Here is a 23094-nt window from a genome sequence, read left to right on the forward strand (position 1 = left end):
ACTTTTAAAATATTTTGTGTTCTGGTGGGATACGCTGCTTTTGAACACATTCACGTGTCACACACGCTTCATTTATTTCAAAGTGGAGCGTAATTTTTCTTGACAGATTTTTTTCTTTTTTTTTTTTTTGAAATGTTATGTAGCGAAAACACTGGGACCAACTGGAATTTTCCTGCATCTGTCTATTCCATGTGTTGCTAGAGGAAAAGAAATGGGTTTGTGCTGTCACGTAATACCTGTGTTCCAGGCACAGCCCGTCAGTTCTCTTGTGTATTTACTTCTCTATGGAAATTATTTCCCAACAGCTTAGACTTCTGTTATATTTTATATGTGGCTCTGAGGTTAGGGTCTCTACATAAGGTTGGGGACAAGATATACTCAAACTCAAATTCACTTGAGTACTGTTTGTAACCTGTTTCAAACCCATGCGGATCTATGGATTATGTTTTTGGGTGGTTTTTTTTTTTTTGTCAAACTAGGTGAAGACATTGGACAATTGATGAAGGATTGTTCTCCAATATTTTTTAATAAAGTCAGATAATGCCAACATGCATTAGGAGCTGGCATACACCAGGCCCAAAAGAAAGGAAACGTGCAAGTGTCCACCCAGTATGTACTAGCCAACACATTCAGACTAAAAGTTCAGTTCGTGACTTAGTTTGGGTTCTCTGGAAATAGACCCCAGGACAAACATTGTGTTTAATTAAATCAGTGTTTCAGGCAGGACTATAGTAAAACCAGGAAACTAATCTGGTGAGGAAAGAAGTTATTCAAAGGTATGGTTTGGGCCAGCAAATTACAATTATGAGCAACTTGTGTTCAGTCCCCTAAGCATCCTGGGAGATCCTACAGAATATGTACCTTTGAGTATTTCTTGCAAAGGGCGAAATGTTTCATAGCACTTTGAGACAGCTACACCTCTGCTAGAGATGCAGGCAGCTGGAAGTAGACAGACGTCACTGCAATGGCTGGACCAAAGGGTTATGGGCTGTGCATTGACAAGCAGATGACAAAGCCACCAAGAAAATGATGCTACCACTACAGCCATGCCAACTTCAGGAATATTAGACACAGAGTCCTTGTATTTGACAATTACCAGGTGTGTAGGGGCAAGAAAACACGTTGACATCTAGCATTACGTTTTTGAAGACACCATCACTAAATACAAGAATGACGGCCATTGCTTCATCTAAATGAGAATCTCCTGCACGTTCTCTTCAAGCTCTAACCAGGCTTCTTAGACGTTGGCGTCATCAGAACCAACTAATAAGATACAGACAAGTGGGATCCTATCCCTAGGCTTTCCTAAGTTTAGGGTCACCATGAGAATTTGTATTTCTAACAAGATTCCTCATGGCATTGTTAGTTCTGGGGACCTCACATGCTTTGCCTGACCTGTGCTGAACACTTCTGTGCTGTATCATTATTGTGTTACTAGAAGCATATTGTCCTTGTCAGTTTGTGAAACTGAAGAGGCCCTGACACATTTTCAAACCACTTCTCACTGGAAGAATTAAACGGGGGAACTTTCCCATCTCTCAAGAAAGTAGACAACTCAAAGTTGAAATCTTTTAATGGAGGCTGAGAAGCCTGTCATATTTATCTTGTTTTGGGCCACACTAGAGATTGAAACCAGGACTTCACTCATGCTAGACAAGTGATCTGCTGCAAGTATGTCCTTAACCCTTTTTTACTTTTTCATTTTGAGACAGTCTTGTGAAGTTGCCCAGGCTGGCTTTGAACTTGTGATTCTCCAGCCTCAGCCTCTTAAGTAGCTGACATGACAAGCCTGTGCCACCAATAAAAAGTTTCATATTTATGCCCATTTTTCATTAGCATGTGTTGAAACAGTAATTCATAAGGGAGAGTACATTTATAGGAATTATATTGGTACATCATCAGAGTGGCATTTTATGTATCACATAACAAATTATGCGTAATAATTTTTATGATTTTATGATTGATTAGGCTATTAGTCTCTGCTTTATCATGGGATATTTGCTAGGGTGTTTTACATTAGTTCACATAAAACTAGACAACCTATTCAGGTTTTTAAAAACCTGTCTAGAATTCTTGAATTTTGGTTGTTGGTTTTCTTGAGACAAGAGGTTTTACCACACATCCCTGGCTGGTCTGGGACTGGCCTGGTAACTCTCGATGACTCTCCTGCCTCCCCTTCTTGAGTTTCTGGGATTACAGGAACGCATTATTATACTTCACCCAACTCCTGCCACTTTTCCTCTTGCAGTTGCATTAGAATGTAACTGGATGAAATTGGAAGTGACCCAATGGCTTATTATTGAACCTAAGTGGCTGTCATCTAGAAAAATATGCAAGAAAGCTAGCATTTGATGATGCCCAACACTTCTGGTGTTGAGCAATTCCTGCCCTGTGATGGCAGGGACAGGTGACTGGTACCTCCTTGTCTGTTGTGTAGAATCTTAGCATGGCACTTGTCACCATACCACACTGTTGTTTCAGATGTGATATTTTCCCACTGATCTGGGGACTTTGTAAAATCAGGGCTGTGTCTCTATGACTAGCTTGTGACACAGTGCCAAGTAGAGAGAAATGCACTTTTACAATCTGGCTATGTGAGGTCATTGGTAAAAGTAGTGAAGACAAAGAGAATGTAAGTGTAAGCAGAAAATGAACCACAGGTCAGGGCTTACTGTCCACTTCTAAGCACATGCCATATGTAATGTGAGACTAGGTTGGCTCTCTCCCTGGTGTGATTAACTGAGAGCAGGACAGGGTTGGTGGAACCCAGTAGACTTTCCTGTTACCAGTAAATGAATCATAGCTCTCTTGTGCTGTTCATCACGCATCGATCCAGGATTCATCAGAAAGGATTTTGATCCCCTACACTGAGCAATTTAGAGACACGCCCACCCCCTCCCAGGTCTTTTAAGCCCTTCCAGGATATGGACACCTAGTAAGGTAGGTGCACAAAGTCAGCTTTTGCTTGTTTTCTCTACCTTCTTACCCAGGCAGAAGAAAAAGGGAGTAGTGTTTTAAAGTTGATTTACAGTAGAATTGAACTGAAGTCACCTAACCCTGTGGTTATGAAGTTAATTTCACTTCCGTCATAAACCATCAATACAGTATATTTTAACCCCTGATGGAAGAAAGGAGCAATTTCCTCCATTTCTATAGTTTCCTTGTAAAGGAAAAAATGATAATGATTGATGTGACATAATAATGCCCCCCTGGGTTTCATAACACCACCTCTTTTTTATAGCCATGGAGTAGCTTTAAAGCATTAAAGATTTATAGTTGACATTATTCTCTAATTTTTACTTTAAATTCAGAATAAGCAAAAAAGCCTACAGCAACTTCAAGAGTCCATCTTTACGGTACAAAATGGCTAATAAAGGCGAATCAGGAATAAGAGAAATAGTCACAATATCTTAGTGTATATTCATCAGTTCATTAATTTCAATGTAAATTATACAACATAAATTATGTGCATCAGAATGTACCTGTATAATACTAGCTGTTGCGACAAACCGAGTAAAAAATGACTTCATAAAATAGAACAGTTGTACATGAGTGTTCCCAGTTGGCCAGCTTATTTCCACATTATAAATCAGAATATCAGGTTCCTTTCCTAACATGTGTCACACACTGGAGCCACTTTGACAAAGGGATTGAAACACAATGGTACCCCATGTACCTATTATTTTTTAAATATTTTTATAATATACTTTGATCATCTTAAATCACCCATTACCATTTCTGGCTTCCTACTCCCTCTATTACCCTTCCTCTCCCTGCAAGCTTTCCTTCTCCTTTCCTGTATTTTCTCTCTTGTTTCCTTTTTACTTAATTATTATAGTTACATGTACATACATATACATGTAAAAAAAAAACTGCTGGGTCTATTTAGTGTTGCTCATATGTATTTAGGATAGGCTACTTGGTATTGGATAACATACCAGAGTCTTGCCCCCAGAGAAAACTGATTCCTTTCTCTCAGCATAATTAATTGCCTATAAGTCTTAATTTGAAGGCAGGGCTTTGTGAGTTTTCCCTCCTCCATGTTGGCATGTCAACTAATGTCATTGTTCAGGTATTGTTTTAACTAACATACTGTTAAGATTTCATAGGTGTGTCTTCCCTGTCCTATCTAGAAGACACAGTCTCTCAGCATATACCCTGCTCTTCTGATTCTTACAATGTTCCCACCCCCTCTTTCACAGTGTTCCCTGAGCCTTAGGTGGCAGGCTTGTGTTGTAGATGTAATCATCAGGCTTGGTACTCCAGAATCAGTTCTCTACATTTTGACCATTTGTGGCTTTCTGTACATGTCTCCATCTGCTTCAAAAAGAAGTTGCTTTGATGAAGAGTGAGAGCTGCACTTACTCTGTGCTGTATAAGGATAAGTATTTAGTTTGTAGTTAGACATTATGCTAGTTTAGGAAAGTGATAGCAGTAGGTTCTCCTCTAGAGTCCATGACCTCATTAGTCATAGGTAGATGGCTGGGTTTATATTAGCAGGTATGAATTTTTTTCCTAGTGAACAGGTTTTACTTCCATTAGAGAGAAACTGGTTATTCCCAGGATATAAGTGCCACTATTACACCTGTAGGGGTATCTTGCCATACTGGTTATTACTGTGCTTTGTAGATATCACAGCTGGGTATAAATACTGGCTGTTTTTTCTCGCTTGGCAGCTTGCATAGCACCTTCTTGTATTATGAGAGCTAGACTATAGCAAGGACGCTTTTAGGTCAGATCCATCTCATATCCTGCAAGTCCTATGTTCAATGTGTATGGTGTCTTCAGCAACAGAGACTTACCTTCAAATTCTGAGAAGTAACCAAGAAACAATGGCAATAGTCTATATTGGTTTGTGAGAGAGTGTCTTAGGCTTCCCTGACCAAAACTCAAGAGGATGTTTTTTTGTCTGGTACTGGAATTTGTAGTAGAAAGACTGACTCTTGTGAGTAGGAGGTGTGGATTAACACCCCTAGTGACATAACATCATTAATATAGTACACACCCATATACACAAAAACATATAATATGACGTTTTAGGTAAACATAAAATAAAGTGTTTCCTTATAGCCTTCTCAAACATCCTTAGTCTCATTTATCCCTTATCTCTTCACCTTTCATTGTATTGTCATTCCCTTCTTTCTTCCAAACTCCCTCCCATTTGTCTACTCCCAGTTCATAGGACCCACAAGCTGCTCTTCCTCTCTCGAGCTCTTTCTTGCTCTCTCTGCCTCCACCATTCCTTTCCACTTTCCTGGTTTCCCCAGCGACTTCAGGTTATGCACTCATATCTGAAGATTTGAGCTAGGCACCACACACAAGAGTGAACATAGAGCATTTGTCTTTCTGGGTCTGAGTTACTACAGTCAGTAAACTTCATTATAAAGAATTTGCAAATGGATTTAAAAAATTAAGCAGTGAGATTAGCCAGCCCCCAACTCTGTACATCTCAATGAACCTTCTAGTTGGAATTGTAAACATGTTCCAGGGTTAGGCACTCCCAGCTAGGTGCAGCAGATGCCAAAGGAAAATGGTGCAGAATTTGATGGAGGCCAATCCCTGCAAGGAGAGGCTCTGGCTAAGTGAAGGAGCAATCTTTCAGCTTCAAAAACAAACACATATGTAGTATATGACTCAGATTCCCTAGAAGGTGAATATTGACCTGCTTCATGTTTTAGGAATTTCTGATTTAGAAGGCAAGGCTGAAAAATCAGATTTAATACAACACCCATATTCCTGTCTTTTCTTTTGAAAAAAAAAATCAGATGAGGCATACTTGGGCAGGTACTTTGCTGGACAGTAATCTAATCAGGAAGAGTGGGTGACTACCATTTGCAACCCAGACATGTCTTCTGTGTTCACGACAGTTCCCACTCAGCCTGCCTCACTCGTAGACCTTCTCCTTGGTTCAGCTTCAGTTTGCTGCTCTTAAGACATCCTGTCCGCATTCAGTTTCACCTTGGGTGGAGAATTTAGGCCCCTGGAAATCAGAATCCTTTAAACGCCTCTGAGACCATGAAAACAGTATCCAGCCCCCTTTCAAATCAAGCTGTAAATGGTCAACCCTAAACCACAGCAATTTAAGCAGGAGACATAAGCATCTGTTTAGGAGTGAGTATATAATTAGGACATACTCACTCCCTAAGCACCAAAATCAACTCTCCTGATAAAACCCTAGGACTGCTTACCACTCTCAAAATACACACTTAGAAAAAAAAGAAAAAAAAACTTAAACTAATTTTAGGTGATCAGGAGAAGGCACTCTCCAGGGACATGTCTGAGTTCATTCTAGGACATGTGACAGAGCCTGCATCATGTTTTCTGAATACAATACTCAGGCTGAGTCAAGACAGTGGTCCTTGCTAGGGCTGAGGCTGGGCTCTTACTATGCTTCCTAGGTCTTAAAAGGAGCCAGCATCAAGGCATGCGCAGATGGGGAGACTCTTCCTTGAGCTGAGGTCCAGACAAGGGCAGGTCCTTTCTTTGTGAAAAGCCTTCAGAGAACCCAAGACTTCCGGAGGGTATTACACTGAAATGCAGCTTGCCTAAGCCAGCTGCCTTCACCACAAGAGCATGGACTTGCTTTGGATGTTGATTCCTGCAGAAATTAAATTCGGAGAGTAAATTTAACCCTTCCTCTCAGGAAAATGAAATAGTTGCGGAATCTAGAATTCACCTTTGAATGATCCTTAAGACTGTCCTTAATGGTCCTTAAGACTGTCGATCATCTTAGGGTTTATGTGGTGGAAAAGTGAGATTCCTCTGGTGTGTTTTTTTCTTACTGTCTCTCTAGAGGGCATCAGTCACCATTGGCAGACATGCTCTTGCTTCTCATAGTAAGGGAAATAAAGTGTTACAAACTAGTGAAAACTAGCAAAGCCAGATGAGTCTTTTACGTGGCTTTGGTACATGTCAAAATAGGCAGATTTACTGTTTTAAGCAGGAAACACAACACCAACTCTCCACAGATAATGAAGTTTCTATCTCTCTTGCTTTGTCCCAAATCTAATTCATGAGTTCATGTTATTTCTTGGACTCCAATGATACCTCAGTGTGGACACTCTGAAGTTAGTATTGTTCTACAGGAAAAGCTCTAAGGACAGTAAACACTTGACAAATTGTAAATGTTGCTCCCATTATATTACTATAATTCTTTTTCTGGGTCTGTGTTTCCTTGTTTATTAGCAGTTTGCCAGATTGTTTATACTTTTCTTTTTTCAACTATGTTTTTTTCCTTATTCCAGTTTTCCATTTGCTTGCCCTTTCTTATAGTCTCTGGCTCTTTACAGAAATAGTCAAATTAAATTAGACTCTTAATGGCAAACAGAAGAACAGCCAGCTGAGCAAATAAACAGGCTCTAAAAACTGAAGAATTGTGCAGGGAGAGTGGAAGGCCAGCATCTTCCAAACAGGACAGACCCAGGGAGAAACGCCCAGTGAAGGGTTAGAAATAGACTGGGCTAATGGCACATGGTTGGGAGTCCTTATGATTTTCCACAAACTCCTACTCTTATTACAAGGACAGTGTATCAGTAAGACTGTTCCATGGGGTCCTTCCCTGGGGTCACTTTTCAGTGAAAGACTCCCCACTTGTCCTAGGAAGACAACTCTGAAATCCTAGATACTCAAGGGACACATATTGGAATGATTTGCTAGTCTTCCCTTGGCACATACAATTATGTGCCAGGGTCTTTGTACATTTTGTCTTTTCCACAGAATGGACTTTGTCTGGAACAATGGGGATGCAGCCTACATGAGAAGGCAAGAATTTAGGTTCAGATTATGATTCTTTTCCAAGTCACTTAGGTGGTAAGCCTCTGTTCCCTCATTCCATGAATGATGGGAGTTTTTGAATAATGTGCTAAAAATTTATTCCCTCCAGATTACAAAATAGTTCTCCTAAACTACCTTAGACCAAAGCATGGGTTTTCAGAGATGGAGGCCTGCACTTTGGCATTTTGAGTACAATCACAACATCCCATTAGACAAAGTGTGGAGTGTTTAGCAAAATCAAAATTACTTTCCTCATTCATAATCATATTTATTCTTAGCTCTAATAGATGACAGCTGAGTACAAAAAATGTGCCCACTGAAAAGAGAAAACTCCCAAGACTCAAATACAGGGTCCTGTAAGAGAACAGTGTCCTAGAGCCAGAGAAAAACTCCAGAGTCCCAGAACTGCACCACAGCTAAATAAGTGGTTTGCGAAGGACTCCATCACTGCCTTAACTTGTAGGATGAGTTGCTTCTAGATGTTGAATGGCTAGGATATGGTTACGTATATAACTTCACACACACACACACACACACACACACACACACACACACACACACACGGCAGGAGTCTTATTTATAGAACATGGAAAACAACCCTTTCTACACCACAACTATAAAACTTTTGAGAAAAATCATGAAAGTCATTAGGAAATGCTAAAACAAACCCCAGGGTATGGCAGAAAAGCTGGAAGAAAAGCTAAATGATTTTTTTTCTCCATGCCTCTGCTTAGGCCACAACCGATAACATATGACTGGTTAAAACAAATCACATAGCCTCTTCATATTGAAAGACACAAAAAATACATCTACACTTTTGATGTGAGAAATTTAGTTACAGGCAAAGGTTATAAATACAGAGACGAGTGAAATGTCATGGCCAGTCAGCCAGTCAGTCTGCCACAGAAGAGAACTGACTAGATCTGGTGCTAGCATTGCCACCAGTGAGTCCTGTATTCTTAGAAACCACTAACTACTTTGGGCCACAGGTTTGCACTTAGTAAAAGGAAAGGGTTTGGCTGTATAATTGCAAAAGTCCCTTTCCAAGACTTTGAAATCTTGTAGGATTTGACTATATAATTGCTAACATTCCTCTCCAAGGGCTCTGCAGTAATCTCTAGGTGCCTGTGAGATAATTGCAAAAGAAAATTTGAAAGGCATCTCAAAGCTCAGAAGTCTAAAGTATGGGCTGTGTTAAGAAATAGTAACATCTGAGGAGGGGTGCGTTCAGAAAGGGAGAGTGAAGAAGAGGCGGAGTTGGAGCTAAGGGAAAGGCACCAGAACTTCGGTGCTCTTCATCATACAAAGAGCAAATTTCCTCCGTGATGTAAAGAGAAGTGCTCGCCTAAGAGCTACGTCGGAATGTAAAGGCATGTTAGGGACTCCTTTTATTGACTCGATATCTGGAATAACTTACTGCTTGGCCTACCTTGTCCTTGGCTCCTCTCCTTCCCTCCCTGTGCATTTAGCATCCCTCATGCTGCCCCTTACCCTATATGTTCCAGAGAACACTCTGAACCCAACCCTAAGTATTACAGACTTCAGAGGTCTACAATGGAGAGATTTACCAGAAAGAAGTCTTTCAGAGGGTGTGTGTGTGTGTGTGTGTGTGTGTGTGTGTGTACTTATTTATTTATATATTCCTGAAATAACACGGAGGAGGGAAAGAATGTCCAACAGAAGAAAACTGTCTGAAGACCATTGTCTAAACTGGAGTTCTACAAAGTATGATCAGACCAGCAACATCTGCATATTCTGACAGCTGGTCAGAAATGCAGATTTTCACCACCCATCACAGATCCAGTACTGGACTCGGAGCCTGAACCTTAATAAAGCCCAGTTCCTTGGTTTGCACATTAACTTTAGAGACACACTCAAGCTTGCCAGCTGTGCCTCTTTTTAGACAGCATCATCTTTTCTTAATGTGTCTCAACTACAGAGTATGTGGGGCTGACTTGTGATTTATAGTTGATTCTGTATGAAAGAAATAGACCAAGGGTTGTACACACACACACACACACACACACACATATATATATATGTATATATATATGTATATATATATATATACATATATATATATATATATATATATATATATATCAGAGTAGATTCAAAGCCTAAGAATCAACTATTTATACACACACAGTTTACCATTAGGTGTGGCACCAAAAAGGGAATTTAAGCTAGAGAACTGTCCGCATGGGGAATGTCATTTATCATCTGTTCTACAGAAAAGGGAGCAAACTGAGGGCTTCCACCCCCAGGTATGATAATGGCAAGAGTATTGATAGATACAATGTGATGCAATTTTTAGCTCTAAACTCCTCAAAAGAGTATTTCCAGTATCACTTTAAGGTCACAATCCAAGCGTCATTGCCAATCTATACACCATATCCTGGTCTGTAGCATCCCCTCAGCCAAACATACCTAACCTTTCTTATCTTAAAAAGATTCTTAGTTCTTCCTCACCTATGGCATCAAACCACTCAAAAATATTATTTATTGATAAGTGTATCAAAATCAACAATAAACCAGAATCCAGTTTAAAAAGAGAGCCAAGAAGAATCATGACTACGTTGCCTTGGCCAAGTAAGCCACTCAAGAGATATAACTAGAAGGGATGGGGCCACTTAGCAGATAGGGTGTCCGTTGTGTTTGTGTACAAATCCTGTTCTTTCTCTTCTTTTAGAAATAAGATTTAACACTATTCATTAGTAAGCAATCACACCTGGTCTGGTTTAAACCTTTTAACAGTAGCAAGAGTGTATAAGTATAGAAAATCTTCCTTTTATATTTGAGACAATTGAAGCCAATGAGATGGCTGTATGAGTAAAACCATTCATTGTACAGGCTAAATGACCTAAGTTCAACAATGCTCAGAACCCAGAGTGGAAGAGATAGCAGACTCCTGAAAGTTGCTCTCTGACCACACATATACTATCACACACACACACACACACACACACACACACACACACACACACACACACACATACACACAAGCTCTAACATAGTAAATAAAATTAAAATTATGTATAAGACAGTTGAAACTCCATTAGATAAAATGAGCTTCCCAAGGTCAATTTTATTGAATGTACACATTTGATGTCAATTTGGAAGAAAAATTTTATCTAGATGGTGAATTATTCTCCTTGTGTGACTCTTTGGCAATGATGTAATTCATGGTTTGCTTGTAGGTCCTTTACAATAAGCCTTATTTCTAGTTGATGTTTGCTTCTAAGATGAAAGTAAATTAACTTTATTGTTTATAAGAAGTGTAGTTACTTGGGATATTTTGTCAAAAATATGTACTGTGCTCATGCCCCTGATAATCTTAAGTTCATCTTGTGAATTCACTGCATTCTTCTACATTGGCATGAGATGCACAGTTTCCTTTCTTTTTAAACCCAAAAATCTTTTCTTCTTCTAATTTATTTATGTCATGTCTCAAGTATTTCCTACTTTGACCTAGAAATGTATTGATCATGATGTTGCTCCTTCTTTAGATTTCTGTTGCCAATGGCAACCTTGAATTACAAGGTCCAACATAAGCTGAATGTCTATGATTCTGAACTTTATTTCATGGTCGCTGGTACCTACTTGTCTATATTGATCCCTCCTGGGTTTTGAGGGACTCCAGAGTGTCTAAATTTGATGTTTCCCTGCTGAGACATCACAGGTTACAATAACTGCTGAACAGTTAGTTTCTGTTTAAATTTACTGGCACTGGGTTCCTCATTCACATCAGTAATTTGAATTTGGAAGCTATATTACTTTTTGATCGTTGATTCTGATTTCCAATTCCCTTGGCAAATATTTTTCCTCCATAGGCCCCATGAATCATTTTAGCTTCTTTGCCCATACCCCTTTACTAATTCTCATCTCAAGGGTAGAGACCTCTGACCTTACACAGGGCTTCCACCCATCCTGGTAGAACACAGAAGCCTAATCCTGTACAATGGAGACTACTCTGCTAGCCACGGAGCCTCTTACTGTGCAGGACTTTTGTTATTTCCACGACTTAGTAATTTTCTTTTCTTATATTCAAACCCACACAAGAAGTTAAGTAAATGTCATTGTTCTGTTTTATTTAGTGTTTAGATGCAAAAGGAATTTCTCATGGACTCAGCCCTATTGATTCAAAGTCTCACGGTAACTTATTCTAAGAAAACTTAAAGGAGAACAAATAAAAAATAGAGTGGTTAAGATACATGATAGAGTCTGCTTTTCCGACTTGGCACTTCTGAATGATCCTCAGGTAACCTGACTAACCTCACTCTGTACTTTTCTAAGAATTCATGAGCTTATTCTAAAAATAAGACATGGCCTTTCAAGGCTGCTCAGGCTAAGTCTGAAACTACGCATTCTATTAATGTATTTTCAGAAGGTTCTTCATGTTGTTTTAAATATCCATTTATCCAACCAGTAAAGTTGAAGCTAGAACACTATATTCCATGCAATAATCATTGATTATATTACACATTCACGGTTCTATTTTTTTCTCCTATGTATTTTTAAAACAGATATTAGATTGGGTTTTTATTTTAGAAAGACATTTTCATGCCAAAAACAAAATAATCATATTACCCTGAGAGTGGGCAATAGAAAAAATAAAAATATTCATGATCTTCATACAGTTTATGTTCTCATGTTTCCTGGCAAAGTAGTTCTATATTTTTAAATTTTTCTCATATTCACAGAAGATGTATACCAATATAGGTGGACTTTGCAGTGATCATAATAGCAGTGTGATGGTTATTTCTGTTTTCAGTTCACTTATTAATTTACACTTTTTTGGCTTTATCATATTTTTTTAAGTAGAACTCTTTCACAGAAATACTTGTGTTTTGTTGATTTTTAATTTCTTTACTAATTTGTTTTACTATTTTCCTTATCTCTAGCAATAAATTTAAAAATATTTGTACAAGATAATTAAAATACTATATATACCTATCTCCCAAAGGCAAAAGGATATAATTTAAGAATATTAAAAGATTATCAAGAATTGAATTTTAAATATGGTAGCTACAACTAGTGGGGGGGGAAGAGTACACTAAATTAAAAGAGCTGATGAGAACAAACCACCTGTCCGTCCGTCTGTCTGTCTGTCAAAGGTAACACAACTACAGAAGGAATATAATTATTTCAGGCACACTTTAACAGGGAACTATTCTTAGTTGAATTTATGCTGGGAATAAAAAGAATCCAGCAAAAATTTTGAATGTTACTTTGTTATTTTAATAAATCATAATATTGAAACTTTCTTCGTACTTGACATAAAGCATGGAGGTAAATACAATAATGCTATCAGAAGGCAAAATTTTTACTCTAAGTAAAAAAAAAATGAATAAGTTAGGAAGAAACTATAGTATTATATGTAAAATTGGAGCCAGACACGTTGGTGTACACTTGCAATGCTAGCACTTAGGAAGCTGAGACAGCAGGAAGAACCTGGATTCAAACCTAGCCAGGTAGACACAGTGAGTTCCAAGCTTGCCTGGACTGCATAGCATGGCTCTATCTCAAAAACAAAAGCAAACAAAGACATTTGAAATACCAGTCTGTACCAATGGCTTTCCAAAGTGCATTTCCTTACCATCCAGTGAGGTCACCGGTACTTGGTGACTAAAAGCAGCGAACTTTCCTCGGAAAGCAGCTGCTTCCAGATTTGGTGCAGAGAACACACAAGAGTGTCTGGGCATCTAACACACACACACACACACACACACACACACACACACACACACACACACACACCAGCAATTAAATACTCAAAAATCAAAAGGGACATTATAACAGACCTCAGAGGCAGCCTGAAAGCCCTCGCACCCCCCCCCCCCCCCCGGCCACCAACTGTCACACACCAGTCATTTGAGCTGTGATATAAGCAAAGAGGGAGCATAAAATTGTTAGAACTGATTTAAATCCAAGGAATAAGTGAAAAAAGAGTTGCTGCAGTCACTTCAGAGACAGGCAGAGAGGGAGAGGGAAGGAGAGAGAGAGAGACAGAGACAGAAACAGAGAGACAGAGAAAGAAAGATGGGGAGAATAAAAAAAAGAAGAAAAGTCATGTAACTTTCAAAATTGATTACTCTCCCAACTTCTCATTCAGAAAGATATGTAATTAAAAGAACAAAACCTTTTAATCTTTGTCTTGCCTTTGAGGGCAAACTCTAGTCCAGGTTGAAAGTTGTTGGTACACATCAGTGATTGCTTGTTTTTGAGACAGGGTCTTGCTGTTCATTACAGAGGAATACCAACTAAATATGACATAGAAATCGGCATCTACCTCCAACAAATAGCAAAGAATTACCGATTAAGTAAAAAAGGTGTGAAGGAAACTTCTAAAAAGATCTAGAATTTGACCTCACAGCAGAACTGCCAATTAAAAGGACAAAAACAGGTCCCGGCAAAATCAAGGTCCAGCAGTTACGAAGTTATCTAGGTATTAAATAACACCACTGATAATAGAACCAGCTGACCTAGGCACCCACAAAGATGTAGTAATAGGAGATAGAAATAAATACCTGTTGAATATTCTTGCCAAATCAAATATTTATAGATTTCACTTAATGAAATTTAAAGTTAGCTTCTTGTTCTCAAGAGCCAGCTTAAATGACAGTGCAAGCCACTAATCACACAAACTCAGTAAGAAATGTAGACGAGACTTCTGAAACCTAAGACCGTGATAAATACCTGAAATGGGGGAAAGGAAAAAGACATACAAAGATGATACGTGAACTCTAGAGTCTGGTCTAAAAGAAGCTGAAAAGGTTTAAGAAGAGACGACATTTGAAAAATTTGAATAACAACGAATAATTGTTACTATTTTCCTGAAAGTGATTAATTATGTCATTGTGTAAGAAAATGTCCTTATTTTCAGGTGACGTGCGATTTGGTGTTCATGTCTAAAACAGTTTCAAATGATTCAGCAGATGTTATAGAGAAAGATAGAAAATGCATGCTTATTAAGAAAGAAAGGTAAGGTAACTAAGATTGCTGAGGAAGGTTGACATCGGGGTGGATTTTGTTACCATCATTCATGTAGTTTTCCTCTCCAAACAGTCAACATCATAATGCTTTGAACAGCCTTACTCTTCTGCCTGTAAGCCAGACTCCCAAAGGCAGACTTACCCAATGGAAGGTTATGTGTGTTGTCCTTTTCTTTTTTTACTTTGTTTCTTTTGTCAGCTTGTTTTTGTCTTAAGATACTTTTTGGTATCTTTTTTAACTCAAATAGGTGCTTTTAACAGAAGATAAATGTAAGTAAATGCTGTCCCCTGGGCTTTGGACAATGAGGCCTTAGTACTCTATCCAGACTGATCTTGAACTCATGCCCCGGTGACCCTCTGGCTCATGTCTTGGAATAGCTGAGATGGCAGCACTAGCTTCTGCCACCGCGCACAGTTAATATTGTCTGCCTGGCACATAAACACGCTGGAGCCTACTCAGTTGACAGCTTCTCATGCAGAATACAGGCAAAACCAGCTTCTTAGAGTCTGCCCAGCTTCACTTACAGGTCATTTGCAGCACAAAAATCATGGGAAGCAGGAGAAAGGGCTTGCTCTCCAGCCTGATGTGGAATGAGGATGAAGATGATAGCAGAGCGGCCACCTAGGCTTACCTGCCTTCTCAGTCACGTCTGAGGAGAGCCGAGACCCTAGGCGATTAGTCATCAGGTTAATGCAGAATCTAAGGCAAGGGAAACTGCCCCGGTGTGGGCTTCAGAGCTCACTCTGTCTTCAACTGTGACACACCAGGAGCTGTGTTCAAACCCCATCACTGTACTTGGACCCACCTGTGAGGATTGGGCACCTGCTACCTCGAGGCTAGCCTCTGAAGGGGGCTCCTGAGAGTGGAAGACTCAACCCAGCGTGGACAGACCTGTTTTCCTTCCTACAGATATTACTAGATTACTACTCAGCATTGGAAAATGTTGCTAGACTGACAAATATTATTTTATTTGATGGCTGACAAGAAAAAAAAAAAGAAAAAAAAGAAACCCTCACAGGAAATTTTCAACTTCTGTTTTCTCTTGAAAAACCAGAATCTGAAAAGCCTCAGCTAGAAGAGAGTTGCTGGCACGACCTTTAGTTGGCTCCAGTCCCACCCTCCTACGCCCTCTTACACAGCCTGCTTCCCTCACTCCCCTGACTTTCTTGGCCCCTGTAATCAACTGGTCCTTGAGCTGCACTAGCTCCCATTGGATGGGGCTTTCTGGGAATGGCTCCAGAAATTCGCCTGTATACTTTTTATATTTTCTTACAATGAACAGATCATTAGCTTATAAGAAAAGAAAAGGAAAAGTGTCTAAGTTGACATCTAGTAGGAAATACAATTTTGAAATTAGCTTATTAATAATTGAGTGACTTTTCTAAAGAATAGCTTATATGGCATTTCATCAAAACTGTGAGGCAGTGACCTAGTTTAGAATGCAAAAAAAATCTGCTTCTACCTCACGATAAAAGGAAAAGTCCAGGATAGTTATGACTTAGCCACAATTAGGTCAACAATTACAAATTGTTAAGCATCATTATTAAAATTAAATTATCAAAATTAAGTCTTCATAGGAATCAAATTACCAAATCTCACATTTTTTTCTTTTAAATGACGATGACGATTATGATGAGTCATTTCTGAAATACCATGGTGTCTTAGATCAACATCTTAAGAAAAGACTGTCTGCTAGGTCAGGTCTGACGCACCCATACGTGAAGATGCACCCATCAACCCTAAATAAAAATGACCATCTTCTGTGTCATAGCACAGGAGCCCATGCTGTTCTTCCCTTCCTTAGCTTGCTAGGAAATGAAACTCAACACATGTGTGCTGAATGGAGGGCTGTGACCGGATGGCAACAACTGGTGGTAGTATTGGACCAGTCATCAGGGTGGGACGCCATTCCTGCAAACAACTGAGCTGCTACACAAACCATGTTTTGTTTTGGATTGTTGGAACAGTGGGGGACAAAAGGACAATTGTCTTCTTGTCTCCGATGCTGCAGTGGTTTTTGTGAGCTGGACAAAGAGTGTGGGACTGTGTTCATGGTGTCCTTGCTCCATCATAATCCTATGCATTTGGAGGCTGTGAGCACCCCTTTCCACTGGTCCAGTAGAGTCCTCTCTCTCCTCTCTTTCTCCCTCCCTCCCTCCATCTCTGCACACATACACACACACACACACACACACACACACACACACACACACATCTTGTATTTTCTTTGAGAGGAGAGAAAGTTGATTTTGAATACTCAGTCTAAGCCATTTTTTTTCAGACTGCATTTGATATATGTTTTGGAGGGAGTCATTCCCCCAGATCCAGAATCCATTATCTACCATCCTTCCAGTCCATTGCTTTCTAGAAATCATAATGATTTTGATTTGGAAAAGCAATGCATTGTGTATACCATGAGTGCAATACTCCAGAAGGCCTGCTCTACACTCTAATCACACAATTTAACTTTCTGGTAATAAAATACATAGGGGGGAGAGCCACAAGGAGGGGATTACACAAGAGCACAAATAGCCCTGTGGCTGTCAGTCTTGATGACTGTCACAGATTTACCGAAATTTTCTGTATTTCAGAATTTTGGGAGTTTCAGAGTTGCAGAGATGATTACACATAGATACACAGATTAAATAGCTAAGACATGGCAAAATATCTCTGGCCTGAAAGCAATCGTGAAAGAGTTGAGCTTGTGGATGCTGTAAAGTGGCTGGCAATGTCCAGAAAAGAGGTTTAGACCCACAAGGACAGACTTCTCCGCGGAAGGTCCACGAGTCAAGGCCAAACCCTCGAGGCTTCTCTGGTTGTTACAGATGGAAGAGATACAGCCAGGATGTGGCAAAGCAGATCTGGGGGCTTAGGAGAGATGGTAATCAGTGTAACTAACGTGGGCCAGCTGTACTGGCATCACAGAGAAGAGCTGAGAATACAGAAGCAAGGCCCACCCACACCTCCCGAGCGAGAACCAGGGTCAAGCCCCCCACAATCTGTGCACATTAAAAGGCTGACGAGCACCAGAATCATTTTCAGATTTTTAAAGACTTTCTGGATTTTATTCGAATGCTTTTCTTTTTTTAAAACCACTGTGTAGCTCAGGCTAGTCTCATACCCATGATGATCCTCCTGCCTCATCCTCCCTGGTGCCATTAAAAAGGGTTGCCTCAAAGCTAATAATGACAGCAAAGGAGCATTGTCTCCAGGAGGTCATATGATATTTTAAATCTGGGGTTTTCTTTGGGTACAGATAACAGAGACTTCCTAGTAAGCAGTGCTCCCTGCTACAAGCGCCCGCACTTCACTTCTGTATAAGAGACATGCATTTACAACCACCTTCTCACTAAGACAGCTACATAAGCCTGTATGTGAAGACACACTTCCTTGACATTAAAAAGGTCTTCCAATTTTCCAAGGCATAAAACAGATAAAATAGAAGACATTTAAAAGGTAACTGTAACAGTTTAAAAGACAAATAAAAGTTGCAGTGAAAAAGGAAATAAGGAAGCAATAAAAAAGAAGTCATAGCAAACGTTAATGTTGTATATGAGGAGCATTAACTTGAAAAATCCTCACCAGGCTTCTCTTTAAAGGCTCTAATGGGCTTGAGGTATAGGTCAGTGGGAGAGGATTTGCTTAGCATGTATGAAGTCCTGAAAAAAAAAAGAAAGAAAGAAAAGAAAAAGAAAATACTAACCAAATAAACAAATTCAAAACACTCTTAGCTTCCCAACCTCAAACTGAAGCCCTGTCCTTGAAGTTCACTTGAACCCTCTCCGCCGCAGTCACCTCAGACCCTCAGCCCTGTTCATAGTTGACCTTGACAATTCCTACTGTTGACATTATTCAATCCCTAAATGTAAGAATTTCAACCATTATACACTGCTTCTAAACCTTTCCAAATGTACGTGTGTTTACAGTTGTGTTTATCTTAGTCCAAGTCCCCAGGCTCATTACACAAAACATGACCAGGACTTAATTTTCAGCTGTGAACGAATGATATGTCCTACTAAACTGTTTTTTATCTAAATGCAGATGACCAGTGAAAGATATCATAAGTCCATGTATCCTCTCTGTGCCCTTCACATGTCTCTGTGAAGGAGTTTCTGTATAGGTGAGTTGAGAAGTATAAATGACCTTTATATTTTAAACCTTTTCCTCTCTTGATGTCTCTCAGCTGCAGATGGAGCTGGAGCAAGAGTACCAAGACAAGTTCAAAAGACTGCCCCTGGAGATTCTGGAGTTTGTACAGGAGGCCATGAAAGGGAAAATCAGTGAAGACAGCAATCACGGATCTGCCCCTCCCTCCCTGGCCTCAGAGCCTGGAAAGGTGAACCACAAGTCTCCCTCCAGTGAGGAAGTGGAAGGAGAGAACCCAGGAAGAGAGTTTGATACTCCTCTGTGATATTCCTGCCAGGCCTTCTAGATATGCACGGCTGCTTGAGTTCCATCAGACTCTAATGACAAAGATCACTGCCCAGGGCCATCTTTCCTGAGAAGCATCCCTTAGCCTGAAATCCACACCAAAGCAAGAGTTCCAGAAGGATCTGTGTGGAAGTCCCATACCCCAGTTCCATGTGTCGTGTGGAAACTATTGCCAGTCTAGAGAGAAGGATGCATGTATGCAGGATTTTTCTTTTCTTTCCAGTAGTAAATTGAAAGCAGGCAGCTCCCAGGCTCCATGGAACATGTAGTGAAGGACAATGTCTTCTTTGAAGAAAACTCAAGCTCATGTCTTCATTTGAAGCCCTGGTGTAAAGTATTTCAAATAGAAATAGTTTGAGAAGTGCATAGTACCATTTAACACTATGGAACATCCCACGTTGACCATTGTTTCCCAAACTGCCCCGCAATTCCATGTTTTCAAATTAACATGTATATTAAATTGTGTCATCCTTTGCTTTGCAAGCACTGGTGGCTTGCCGTTTGCTAATTTATTTATCACAGAGGCGTCTGTATTTGCTATTGACATGGCTTTATTAGATACCATAGTGACTCTTATAAGCTGGTTTCTTTCATTAAAAAAAAATAAATAAATCACTTGACTGTATCATTGCCCAGTGAAGCCATTTCCCTACTATCAATATGGATTGTATATTTGGCTGCACACCTTTGGGTATTTATTGGTTGTTGTCCTAAAATGATCCAACAGCTACAACGGGTCTGTTCTGTTGAGTAAGAATTGAGCTGATGTGTATTAATCAGGATTTCAGCTAGACTGAACAGGTTCAAGTGGGTTATTTTGTTGTCAGATATTTTTTGTGGTTCATTTATTTTTACTGTAGAAAGGAAGATAGAATATTTATCAAAATGCACATGTATAAATGATACACATTATCTCCATGTATATATTACATGTATGCACCCAGCCATATAAGTGCACACACACATACATACGCATGAGTGTACATGTGTGTTTATTAATTGGCAGTGACCCAAATCTCTTCCATAAGATTTAAAAGCAAGTTCAGGGATACATGGACAGAGAAGAAATGGGTCAAATATATATGTCACATGGATATTAAATTATATGGAAATGTTAAGAATCAGTTTATGGAGTCATTGATACAACTTGAGGTAGACTTAGAATTTAGAATATAAATTTGCTAAAAAATTTTGTAGGATCAAAATTGGATTTTAAGTATCAGATTTTGAGGTTGTTTTAATGGTCAGAATTTGCAAAAATGCATAGGAAATAGAGTGCAAATATATTACTACTATCTTCAATAAATTTTAACTGATTGATTTCAATTTTATTCTAATAGTAATAAAGCTTTTGTTATATTTTAGTTTGTATACTTACTGCACTTAGTCATATCTTTTTGAGTTTTTATTTTATTTTAAGGGGAAATAAGAGAAATTATATCATGTTAAAGCTAATAAAATGTTATTAAAAGTCTTAAGAAATAATAATTATATAGAAAAAATATGGTTTAGAGAGTGAGACAATGAACATAAAAACCCAGCAATGACACGCTCATGGCTTCATTTTATTTTAAAGTGAACCTGTCTGGTTATAATTTAGCAAAGCATTTTACAATGCAAAAACCAGTTGTGTCCTGAAATTTGTGTTTCAAGAATTTAGTATTTTTATGGAAATGATTTTATTTAACTTTAAGCAATAACTAGGATCATAATTAAGTTTTAATCAAAATGAAGGCTTGCTTCGAACACTATGACAGTGTTTGATTAAAAAAAAACATATCTAGTGAGACACAAGGGGGAAATCACATCCCCTTTAGAGATGATTGTATTTTATGTGAAGAATCAGGAGTGTTAATTAGACACGTATTAAAACTTACCTTCCACCGAAGAGAGAGCTTTTGTAAACTGTACTACTTTTGCACTTTGAAGGAAAGGCATTACTCAGAAAGAAGTGAGAATGGTCCAGATGGAATGCTGCATTTTACAAACACAATTATAGACTGTTGAAAACTGGAGAAGAATGAATTGATAACAGCATTCGTAACCAAACACAGTGGCGGTTATTACAGAACAATGGATTTCATCGTAGTTCATATAGTGACTGAGATTGAATAACCTTGACTTTCAAACCCTGTTTTGGTAGTTGGACTTCATTATCTTGGTGATTCTAGTCATTTTACAATGTTTTGTATTTGGTCATTTACTGTAATCACATTTTTATATCTGTACAGTGACACTTTTTGCAGTTGTGGGGTAGTGTGTAACACTGTGCATCTTGCATCTTTGAAACTACTACCGTGATACTATCCATTAATAATATTAATATTACTTGAAAATAGACAAAGGTAAAGAAAAGGGGTCTATATGATGTGCAGTTTTGTGCCTTTCTGTATTTGCCTTGTTCTTTGTTGAATGTGTGAAATTCTGTACTGTGGTTTTTCCTATAATAGAGAGTAGAGTCATGCATTAATTAGACTGTGTCCCTGACACCTTTAAACTACTGAGAATAATGTGGTTGGGCCGTGTATATCAGTGTTCAAAGTTCTAATGACATGCCATGTGTTTTGGCTTTTAACATTTCAGTACCACCATACATTAGTTAATACTCCTGTAATAGATAAGCAGTCATTAATTAAGTTCCAGAAGAAAGGGCCATTGCTTGCATCCCTTTGAATTTAATGTTGCCCTTGTGCACTGTGTTAATACTGTTTGTGATGGATTGAACATTGTGACTTTTGCCTTTTAAGAAGAAAAAGAAAGAGAGGGCGAAGTATTTGATGCTCTTAAAATGTACATATTTGGGTTCTTCTATCTCAAATTATTTAAAATGCATAATTCACATTTTTGTAATCATTCTATGCAATTTTGTGGCATGATGTTTCTTCCACTTGTAATTTTATGTGCTTTCATCACAAATCCAAAGGAAACAATAAAAATTTCTTAACACAGTCCAGTTGGACCTTCTTAGAGTCAGAGCCCACTTCATAGGGAGGACAGTGAGGACAGACATAACGCCAGTCATTAGAGCTTAATGCCCACCCTACACGATACACCAGTGCCCAGGCAGACTAGACTCTGTGGTGCTGTGCGCGACACAGCTGTCACTGTGGTTGTCCCACCACCACCTTCCAGGAGTGGCACTGTCCTTGCCACTACCCCCATGACAGAATTCCTTCTACCTTCCTCTGGCTATCCCTTTCTTCCTTCCTTTCTTCCCAATCTAAGAAAGGCAAAGCAAATGTTTTTGACAAATTATGGAAAGTAGGAGAAGAGACATTGCAAGTTTTTAATGAAGTATGTAGTTTGTAGCATTGGTGAGAAAAGGATTGTACATGTGACAAAAGCACCCCAAATGTAGCATCCCAGTTATCTATTTCTGTGCTGTAAGTGACTCCAAATGATCTCTTGTCTGTCATAGATTTAGGGGACTGAGTCAGGAACTCAAATAAGGCAGAGTTGAGAATGGTCTTCCTCTGTCTACAATGTCTAAATGTCTGGGGAACAGTGGATGCTTTGGGACTTTACTCTAGACATCCATGTATGGATTCATCAGCTGGAAGACTATCTGGGGCTCTCTGGGCTAGAACACCATAGTGCCCTTACTGTAGCCTGGGCTTTCTAACAATGAGGTAGCTGGAATCCAAAGGTAAGGCTTCTGAGACATCAGTGGAAGGAATAGCGAACATTATTATGACCAAACATGAAAGTCTCATGTGCTTGTGCATACAGTGTTCATTGGTACTGACACAAGCTCTTTCCCAAATTCATAGTGAGGAACCAATGCAGACACATCTATCACACCGTGGGGCAGAATTTTAGTCATTGAAGAACATAAGAGTTATAAACACACAGCTGTCTTTAGCCAACACAGTCTGCATAGGCAGTGTGCACCCA

General features: G+C 39.1%; 1 protein-coding gene across 2 annotated transcripts in view; it reads left to right on the forward strand.

Moving 5' to 3' along the window:
- Positions 1-22148, forward strand: part of Plcb1 (phospholipase C beta 1) — a 714140-nt gene extending 691992 nt beyond the window's left edge. The window contains exon 33 of one of the 2 annotated variants that reach the window (XM_052724082.1): positions 18953-18988. Coding sequence is in view for 1 of the 2 variants with exons in the window: in XM_052724081.1 (XP_052580041.1) it covers positions 18953-19180 (228 nt within the window). In the remaining variant the exon portion in view is untranslated. Of the gene's footprint in view, positions 1-18952 lie in introns of both variants that reach the window. The other variant, XM_052724081.1, reaches the window with a different exon arrangement.
- Positions 22149-23094: the final 946 nt, after the last annotated feature.

This window comes from Peromyscus californicus, unplaced genomic scaffold (assembly GCF_007827085.1).
Source record: "Peromyscus californicus insignis strain IS unplaced genomic scaffold, ASM782708v3 Scaffold_7__1_contigs__length_154581171, whole genome shotgun sequence".
Taxonomy (NCBI): Eukaryota; Metazoa; Chordata; class Mammalia; order Rodentia; family Cricetidae; genus Peromyscus; species Peromyscus californicus.